The sequence below is a fragment of the Suricata suricatta genome, chromosome 11, assembly GCF_006229205.1.
Source record: "Suricata suricatta isolate VVHF042 chromosome 11, meerkat_22Aug2017_6uvM2_HiC, whole genome shotgun sequence".
Classification (NCBI taxonomy): Eukaryota; Metazoa; Chordata; class Mammalia; order Carnivora; family Herpestidae; genus Suricata; species Suricata suricatta.
Genome location: NC_043710.1, coordinates 13,270,117 through 13,280,963, shown reverse-complemented (window position 1 = coordinate 13,280,963; position 10,847 = coordinate 13,270,117). Strand labels below are relative to the sequence as shown.

Here is a 10,847-nt window from a genome sequence, read left to right as displayed (position 1 = left end):
TATAATACTATAAATGTACATTCAATAAGAAGGGTATAATTTATGTATGAAAGGGAAGATCCAGGATAAGTATTGCATTTATTAATTTGAGAGTATTTTGGGATAATATGTCTGATATATTTAGGAAAATTAATGAGTCTATTCAACTCTCTCTTATCAATAATATATATATGTATATATATGTATGTATGTATATATATATATACATATATATATATATATTTTAGGTAAAAGAACTCAGGGCTGTTCATTGAGGATGTACACTGTAATCATGAAATGCTGATGGACACACAACACCTATAAATAAAAAAATAAACAAAATTTGGTAAATTTGTAGCTTGGCTTATAATACAGAAAGAAGCACAAAGTGTCATATTATCTATGCGCAGCACGAAATTAAAGTGACAAATGCAGCAATAAAATTCATAGAAGTACAATGCATATATTTAGTTATTATATGTAAAATATATCTGTAAGGTTAACTTGATAATCTAGGTATAAATCAAGTACAACAGAACATGACTCAAGGTGGGAAAGAACAATTGAAATGACTTGGACACAAGGGAATGAGTAAAATCCTGCACTGTGAAATTTAAGAGAAAAACAGAATCAAAGCAGAAGTGGTAACTAGTCAGTGATGGCCACTCACTATGCAACGAGAAGGATACACAGTGAATTTCTGCCTTAGAAAGAAGGGTAACATTGAAAACAAAATGAAATTCAAGAAAACATTTCACATTTGCCTCAGGTATTATTTTTATTCCATGTATAATTTTTAATTAATTTTTGTAATGTTTATTTATTTTTGAGAGACAGAGATGGAGCATGAATGAGGGAGGGGCAGAGAGGGGGTGGGGGGAGACACAGAATCCAAGCAGGCTCCAGGCTCTGAGCTGTCAGCAGACCTGAGCTGAAGTCGATGCTTAACCTACTGAGCCACCCAGGTGTCCTATTACACATAAAATTTTAAAATAATGGAATGGAACAGAATTTATCAATTCTCCACTGTGTCACCAATCTGAGGAGACCTCTATGAAAATGGAAAAACTGATAAGCCTACCCTAAATATATGGCATTTTCATCAATAGTCCTACACAGTGTGGGGGCGCCTGGGTGGCTAGTAGGTTAAGTATCTGACTTCAGCTCAGGTCGTCATCTTATGGCCTGTGAGTTAGAGCGCCACATCATCCTCTGTGCTGACTGCTCAGAGCCAGGAACCTGCTTTCGATTTTGTGCCTCCCTTTCTCTTTGCCTATCTTTCACTCACACTCTGTCTCCCTCTCTCTTGAAAATAGATGAACATTGAAAAAAATTTAAGAGTCTTATGTGATGCAAATGAAATGCTAAGTAAGGGTGAAAACTGGAGTGAAATAAGTAAATAAATAAATAAGTAAATCGTTAAATAGAGGATAGATGGATAAAAAAAGGTAACTGAATATAGATGATGATGATAATAGATGATAGATAAGGATAGATAGATGATAGATGATAGAGAAAGAGAGGATAGATAGAGCCAGATAGACAATAGATAGATCAATCAATAGATAGATAATTTATTCACTGGTGAATACAAATTATCTCTGCCTGCTAATGGACAACCTCCAGGCACTCTTTAATACTCTCATATGCTTTAGCCAGCATAAACAAATTGTTCAGCATCTCCCAAAGGAGAGACTCAAAAGGTCAAGGGAGCCCATAAATTGTTCTCAAAATGCCATGTTAAGAAATACCAGACAGAGGCTCCATTACGGGTAAAAACAACAGAAAATCTGTGTGGCGTCTCATACTACCAAATAGCCACAATGTTTCAGTGACTTTTGGTAAGTTCCACTTTAACTCCATGGCAAAATCCTAGCAAAATGTGACCATTTCTGCTTTCATTTGCTTTGCTTCCCAGTGACCATAGTGACTGAGCAGGAGTAAGAATTTCCACCTTTTCCCTTCATATTAATTTATTGAATGATTTCAGATGGTGAGAGGCTAATACTGCTGTGCATCCTTGAAACTTCATTTTCTTACTGTTATACAATAGTTACAGTTAATAAAAATAGTTTTACCTCAACTAGAGACCAAACCTAGGAGCAAATAGGACACAGCTGAAAAGACATGACATTTTTTAATTTGGCAAAATTAAGAAACAGCAGGTCGTATCTGTCATTTTGATGTCTTTCCAAATGATTATTTAGTAACTCTGGACACTTCTTGTGGTTCTCTCAAAAATAAGTTCATATTTAATGATCTTTTAACTACACATATAAATACAATTACCATGTGATGTATTGATAAAGAAAAAAGGGTTGTCACTCCACAATGTGGAGTGGGAGGCCTTATCAGGACATTAGGAGACCTTTAATAACAAGTTTTATGGTAATAGAATGATGTACAGAATGTTCTTCATTTTCCAGGAGGATCAGAGACAAAGCAGGTGTAATTATCTCAAAGATTATAGCTTTAAATATTAAATATAAAGTATTCAACAGAGACAGTAAACTATGAAAACTTAATGTGATTATTTTTATAGACTCCAACGCTGGTGAGAAGAAATGCCTTTATCTTTCTTCACCTCACAGAAAAATTGGTACTCAGAAAGTACTGTGTATTTTCTTAGCCTCCCATGATTGTGAAGGGAAAAAAAACAATGTGGAAAGAAACAAGCAAAACCCAAGATTTATACTGGTTTTTATTGCATTTACTGAATACTTCTCTAATACTGTCATCTTCTGATACACATTATTGTATTTCTGATCTAAGAAAGGCATGTGCATCAGAGCAGTGGAGAACACCAAAGGTCACTACTGACTAAGGAAGGCTCAGGTAAGTTATGTGAAAGTTACATATAATTAGCTTTATATTTAATGTTGTGGATTGTATGTTTTTGTCTGCATATCGATTCCTCAGGGACTTCTCACTTGACTTGTAACTTTATTGCAGACATTACTATTCCCCCACCCTTTTTTAAAACAGAAGTCTTGATGCCCACAGCTTCTTAAACCAAAAATAGTTCCCTCACCTTAGCATGCCATCCATCACCCACTCTAGCATAATATTTTATCTGTGACATTTTGAGATATTTAGATACATGTTATGGGATTATATACATATTTATCTGCATTATGTGCTATATCACAGCTTGAAGGGCTTTTTTGTGGACTTCGTGGAGAAAACGATTTCAATTCCCACCCTGGGATCCATGTATATCTTATGTTTTATGTATTGTATTTTGTCTCTATGCTATTGTATATCATGATAACATCCAACTTTTATTTTCCCTTAAGTGTTATATCTACTAAATCAAAGGGAATTCTTATGAAACTTCATTGTGTCAAATCACTGCTGTAACCTTCTCTACCTCCAGTTTTAACATGTTCCTTTACTTTCTTGCTCAATAAAGTGCATCTGGTTTGTTACATGTGACTTAGTATGTCTCTATTTGAATAAAAATGCCACAAGGGGAAGAATAACCCTTTAAGAAAATTTACAACAAAATCACTTATCATAAAATGATACTAAAATTGATGAGAAAATTAGAGGATATGTAATCCAAAGAGTCACATGATTATTCAAATTTTGTCATGGAATAGGTAGTGAGGTATGTCCTACTAAACCACTTCCTCACCTATTCACACGACAGCCCTGACAAAGAACTTAGTCCCAACCCAGAGAACGTGTGGGTAGATAAGTAAAGAAACCAGAAGCATTTCAGGTTAGTTACTATCACGAATAAAACACCCAAGCAGGCAAGCAAGCAAGCAAACAAAAACCCATAATGTACTTGATATTTGAGAATTACTTCCAGGTAACAAAGAAATACTAAATGATTGAAACGTGATTATTCCATCTAAAGCACATCAAAGAAACATCAGATTTATATATGAGAATAAAGACTTTTAGATAACTTGCATCTTTTGCCCAAAAAAACCTTTGGATATACTATAAATTGAGATAGGCCAAAACTATATCTCCACATGTGTATCTCCTGGTATGTTTCATCATATAAACAAACTAATTCCTACTGTGATTGTTATACTTTTCTTACTCATACAGCTGTTGAATATCTGTCAAGTATGCTAACTTCCAATCAGTTACACCTTAGGCAAAATATCTTTCATAGGACCATGTTTTGAGTACTGGGCATTGTGCATTTGGAGAATTTGTGGTTTAACATTTTTTTATCGGGACAACTGAATTCTGCAGTTGGTTAAGTGGATTCCTGATTTAGAGTCAGGCCATGATCTCATGGTTTGTGGACTTGAACTCTGCATCAGGCTGTGCACTGACAGGGCTGAGCCTTCTTGACATTCTCTCTCCTCCTCTCTCTCTCTCTCTCTCCTTCCTTCCCTCCCAAACTAAATAAACAAACTGAAAAAATGTTAATATGTAATAGACATATGTATTGGCTCTTATTATTGTTGTGTCATTTTGTTATTATATCATATGTAGTAGAAAAATTACTTTAAATACTAGTAAAATAAACACCCATATATCTAATCCATAAACGTTTAACTTTGTTTTGTTTTTCCTTTACTATCCAGATATACTTATGTTTATCTATTTTTATCTATCCAACAATAAGAACACCTATTATTTATTACAATAATTATATCAAAAGCGTTTCTAAACATTGATACTCTTCTTATTCCTCGGTGAATGGTATCATGGCCTAGATATTGGATATATGAAGATATTTAGCAGCTTAACTGGTGTCTAACAATTATAAATCAGTAGCATCCCGACTCTTGGATATGACAGTCAAAATGCCATTTGACATTGGAAAATATTCTTTGTGGAGTAAAATGTCATCAGTTGAGATCTACTGATCTATTTCCATTTCTCTACATATATATAGTTGTTCAATGTGGGAGGTGGGTTTGTTTTTAAGTATCCTCAATGGGACAGTTTGGATGTATCTTATTTATACTAGTTTGGCATACCAAAACTTCTCTCAGGACATAGTACATGATATCTATTGACTGTGATGATATCTCTATCCAGAATAGATGTTCTAGTAAACTTGGATGGAAAAGCAAAACCTGACAGTGATGAAGGAATTTATTCTCATGGGAATCACACAACGTCCTGAGTTGCAGTCTCCATTATTTGGACTCTTCTTCATCATCTACACAGTCTCAGTGGTGGGCAACCTGGGCATGATCATCCTCACCACGGTGGACTCCAGACTGCAAACACCCATGTACTTCTTCCTCAAGCACCTGGCCCTCACAGATCTGGGTTACTCAACAACCATAGGGCCAAAAATGTTAGTAAGTTTTGCTGTGGAAGAAAACACAATCTCCTATTATTTGTGCGCCATGCAGGGAGCATTCTACATTATGTTCATCGTTAGTGAGCTTTTCATTCTGTCAGCTATGTCCTATGACCGCTACGTGGCCATCTGTAACCCTCTGCTCTATCCAGTCATCATGTCACAAAGGCTGTGTCAGGTGATGATGGCAATCCTCTATCTCTACAGCACATTGGTGTCTTTGTCAATCAACATAAATATTTTTACTTCATCCTTCTGTGGCTACAATATTGTCAATCATTTCTACTGTGACTGTCTTCCTTTGGTATCCTTGCTGTGTTCAAATAAGCATGAAATTGAACTGATGATTCTGATTTTCTCAGTTTTAAATTTGATATCTTCCCTTCTGATGATTGTTGTATCTTACCTGCTGATCCTGGCAGCCATCGTCAGGATGAACTCCGCTGCGGGGAGGCACAAGGCTTTTTCTACCTGTGGGTCCCACTTGACAGTGGCCACAGTGTTCTATGGGACTATGATATTTATGTATGTGCAACCTGAATCCAGTCATTCTTTTGACACTGATAAAGTGGCGGCCATATTTTACACCCTCATTATCCCGATGCTGAATCCCTTGATCTATAGCCTGAGGAACAGAGATGTAAAATATGCTTTCCATAGGCTATGGAAAACGTTATGCAGCACCTTTTCATAAGTTTATTGTGTACTATGTGGTTTCTATGTAATAGATTATTAACATTAAACATTTCTATTCATTTTTTCAGAAGGAAAATCAAAGATAAATGAGTTCATAATATGTATCTAGAGATTGACTTCTATGTATCAGTCATTTTTGAATTGTTCTGAATACACTGAAATAACATGTATATATTTCACTCTTGAGGGAAAGACAAGATTTGTAAGCATCAGAATTAGGAAATGTGTTAGTACAAGAATGAGTCGGGGGTCTATAACTCTCACCAAGCAAGGAGTGTGGGAATGCTGTGTGGGAACGAAGAAGACTACCTGGTACAGAAAGAGTTAAAATGACTCCTGTGTTATTCTCAACTATCACAATAAATGTTCCCGTGTCCATGGATTGTGTGTGTGCAGGTGTGTTCTTCTGTGAGTATGTTTTTTCTATTTGGCCTACACATCTTCTATAGGGGGTCTAAAACAATTCTGATTTAGTGTTAAAGACACTCAGTGTATCACACTGACTTTAAGTCATCAGTCCTCTAATTTGCCCCAATATTTCCACTCCGTGAGCAGTCTTTGTGACTTGGTCTTTCCTCATAAGCGCCATTACTTTCATTCCTAAAGCTCCAGAAAGTCTATAGGCTACACACAGGTGGACTCTCAACAATCCAGAAGATGACCACAGCATCTAATTTTGACTAAATGTTCCCATTAGTCTTTGATAGTGGGTACAGCAATTGAATTAACTTCCATGGGGTCTGTCACAGACATTTTTGGTTTTTTTAAATATCTCTTACCATCTTGATCTTGATTCTTTTTTTTTTAATTTTGAAAGTGTCTTTATTTATATTTAAATAAAAAGAGCATGGGGTAGGGGCAGGGACAGAGAGAAAATTCCAAGTACTTGCCATTCTGTCAGCAGGGAGCCCAGTGCGAGGCTGGATCCCAGGACCTTTGAGATATGAAATCAAGTTAGACACTTAAGTCATGAGCCAACCATGTGCCAGAATCTGGTATCTTTAATGCTTATTTTTGTCTAACAAAGTTACACTTTATCTCTCTGAAGAACAAGGATAAGTTTTGTGTAAAAGTCATGTTCTACTCGTTTGTGTGTTTGCATATGAGGTCTATTCTATAATAAATAACAGTGTTGCCTCTGTCACATGACTGACTTTCCAAAAATTTGTTTCAAATGAGTGTGTCCTATATTTTAATTAGGGTACATTGTTTGACTACATTGATTTGATGACCCTGCCCCTGCCTGGAGAAACAAAAAAAGAAAATTTTATGATTTAGACTGTGAACCATGTGATGCCAAATATAGATAGTTGGTGTGTTTTTTGGACTTACTTCCTACCTAACATTCCTCAAACCGCCTATTTTTTGTTTATTTTTAGTATTTTTTTTAATATTCAAAAGACTTATTTGCATCATGGAGAGACTAGACTATTTTCTGAGTCCATCATCATGGAAAAAAATTAACTGTGAAGCCAATAAAATTAAAATTAAAATAATTCATAAAAATATATTTTTGTATATAGAGTCATGTAAAAATAAATATTATTATTGCTTTTATGGTTTATTTTTTAAATATTGAAAATATATCATTAGTATGAACTATGCCTAAACAAATATAAGGAAACACATGTCTCTTAGATTAAGTAGGTTGGACAGAGTTACAGTGAAATGTTAATAATACATGGATTTCAAAAAACAAATGGCAAGTATACATAAAATATCCTATCCTAAAATAAAAATTCAAATGCTTTGATTAGCACTTAGAGGGTAAGCCAAAAAGAGAAAAATAAAGAATTAAGACTTATAAATTTCAATAATGTATTTCATTCACTTAAAAAAATTATTCTCTTTTTGGCACCTGGGTGGCTCAGTTGGGTAAGATTCTGACTTTGGCATAGGTCATGATATCACTGTTTGGGAGATTAAGTCCCACATCAGGAGAGCTAGTGCCCCTATAGGTAACTAAAAGTGCTGCTTCAGCTGAATTGGAGCCCCACTTCAGGTGAAAACATAAGCCCTACTTTGAGTGAACCCCACTTCTATATCTCTCTGTCTTTGTTTCTGTCTCTGTCTCTCTCTTGATCTCTATCTCTCTGCTACACACTCTCTCTCAAAAACAAAAAGTCTCCATCATTACTAAGTATATGGAAATTACATTCTTGGGACACCTGGGTGGCTTGATTGGTTAAGTTAAAAACTTTGGCTCAGGTCAAGATTTCACCTTTTGTGGATCCAAGCCTGGTATTGAGCTCTATGCTGACAGCTCAGAGCCTGGAGTCTGCTTGGGATTCTGTGTCTCCCTCTCTCTCTGTCACTTCTCCCACACTCATGGTGTATCTCTGTCTCTCAAAAATATATTAAAGTTAAAATTTTCTAAAAAAGATTAACTATTATATTCATCATAGGAAGCAATCGTTTTACATCAGAAATTGCTACTAACAGAAAATGCTGTTCAGATTATTTTCATTTATGAATTTCAGTCTAATCTTCAGTGAGATAACACTATATATCAAGGATATAATCTAGTGGTTGGTGAGTATATAGGGAAATGAAAACTTTCATACATTATTGGTGGAAAATTAATATTGTACAAATATTTAAAAACCATCTAATTTAAGATTTACCATTGTAAAAAGTAAAAAAGCAGCTAATATATTTTGGCATTCCACTGCCATGGATTTATTCAAAAGAAAAGACAGTACATTCTATTGCAAATACATGTATGTGACTGTCCGTAGAAAACTTATTTATAATAATCATATTTTGGAAATAATTCAAATGTTGTTCCACTTGAGAATGAATAAAAAGATTATGGAATATCCAAACAAGTGAATGCCATTCAGCTATAAAAAGCAATAAATTATCGGTATGAACAGAAATACGATGACTCTCAAAATTATTATGCAGAAAAAGAAGAAAGGAGATTAGACATAAAAGCATAAACAATATAACATTACATTTACAATAAAAAATCTCAAATGCAGATTCATCTATAATTACAGGAAACAGAACATATGAGAAGCTCCAAACAGTGAAAGCAAAAGGCAAAGGAAGCATAGAGCTTGGAAATAAAGAAACAAGACCCTTTGTAGAAAAATTGGCATGTTGTCTAATAGAAAAGTTCAAGTTATCCCCCCGACAAAATGTGAGTTCAGCAAGGTCACAGGATTCCATGAAAGAACAAAGATACAAGATCAACATACAAATATATAGTAGAACACAAAATTTTTAAATGCTATGTATAATCACACAAGTGTAATGAAACACACTCACAACTAAACTAAAGAAAGCATGTGCAGGATCTGGATGCTGAAAAGCATGCTGATTAAGGAAATCACAGAACATCTGAATAAACTGTGGAACAGACTGAGTACATAGATTAGAAGACTCAACACATCTATAGGTAATACAATCCAAATAAAAAAATCCCAGCAAGATATTTTATAGATATGGCTGAGTTTATACTAAACTGTAATGAATCATCAGGAACTTGGCATAGCTAAACTACAGGTAAACCTGTAGAATAAGATGGAAGAAACTCTATGCTCCATGGTAAGACTTACCATACAATAATCCAAACTGTGTAGCATTGGTGGAAAGAAAGACATCCAAAGCATTGGAAGAGAATCAAAAACTCAGAGTAGACTTTTTTAAAAAGCACAACTAATTTTTCATGAAAGTCCAAAGCTAATTCCCTAGAAGATGGATAACTTGTTTTTAAAAAACTATTCTGAAATCAATGAATGTCTTCAGACAAAAAGCAAACAAATAATGTTGACTTAAATCTTATACAAAGTATACCCCCAAATACATTGCAATTTATTGTAAAACTATGATATACTTTGACATAGTGTAAGGATAAATCTCTATAGGAATTAAGAACAGGCAAAGAATTTAGGGACAGGACATCAAGAGCATAATATACATAAGTACACATTGATAAAGTGGAAAATCAAAATTTACTTTATTGCTAAAGCAAAACTGAAAGTTGAAACAACCTAGTAATCACATTCTTGGAAATTATTCTTAATCAATCAAATGTCTGTTCACACACTCAGCTTAAGAAAATGTTTATAGAATCTGTATTCATAATAGTTGTAATTCAGAAAGAACCCAAACGTCTTTCAATGACTAAATGGGTTAACAAGTTGTACCACCAATACCATGGAACGCCATTCAGCAACCTAAAGAACAACGGGTATACACATACAAAAACAAGGGTGGACTTCAAAAGAATGAAGCTTTTCCAAAGGATTACAGATTGTGTATTATTTATAAAATCTTGTTCATGTGAAACCATTATGGTATGGAAAAAATATGAGTGGTCACCAACAGTTAGGAACAGCTACCCAAGAGGTGGGGAGACAGTGTGGCTTTAAAGGGATAGCAAAAGGGAAATTTGTGGAGTCGGAATAGTTCTACAATTTGACTGCAGTGGTGGTTGAAACAGTGTGAAAATGGTTTCAAATGCAGAACAGTGAATGGACACAAATACAAGAAACAATAACCCCAAACTTGTGAAATCTGAACAATGTGTGTTACACCAATGTCAATATCCTGGTCATGAAATCATACTACAGTGTTTCAAGAAGAACTCATGGGGCAACTGGGTGTAGATTACACAGGATGTCTCTGCATGCTCTTTTACAACTTCCTGTTAATATATAATTGTTCGAACATAAAAAGCTTTTGGAAATGGCAAATTAAAGTTGTCTTGGTGGAATTAGAATCAGGAAGAGTAGAATGCATTTAACATGGGTGAACACTAAGACTTCTAGTGTGATGGACATGTTTGTTGTCATGGAGGTTTTTATGGCTCCATCGGTATATACATATGTCAATACTTACCAAATTTTGTGATATATATATATATATATATATATACACA

General features: G+C 34.6%; 1 protein-coding gene across 1 annotated transcript; it reads left to right on the top strand.

Moving 5' to 3' along the window:
• The first annotated feature begins 5,015 nt into the window (after window positions 1-5,015).
• On the top strand, window positions 5,016-5,957 carry LOC115271774 (olfactory receptor 8K3-like). The gene has a single exon (XM_029914725.1). The coding sequence runs from the start codon at window positions 5,016-5,018 to the stop codon at window positions 5,955-5,957; it is 942 nt and encodes a 313-aa protein (XP_029770585.1).
• Window positions 5,958-10,847: the final 4,890 nt, after the last annotated feature.

Excerpts from the sequence above, each read along its gene's own strand:
- LOC115271774 (XM_029914725.1), top strand. The coding sequence starts at position 5,016 with ATGGAAAAGCAAAACCTGACAGTGATGAAGGAATTTATTCTCATGGGA.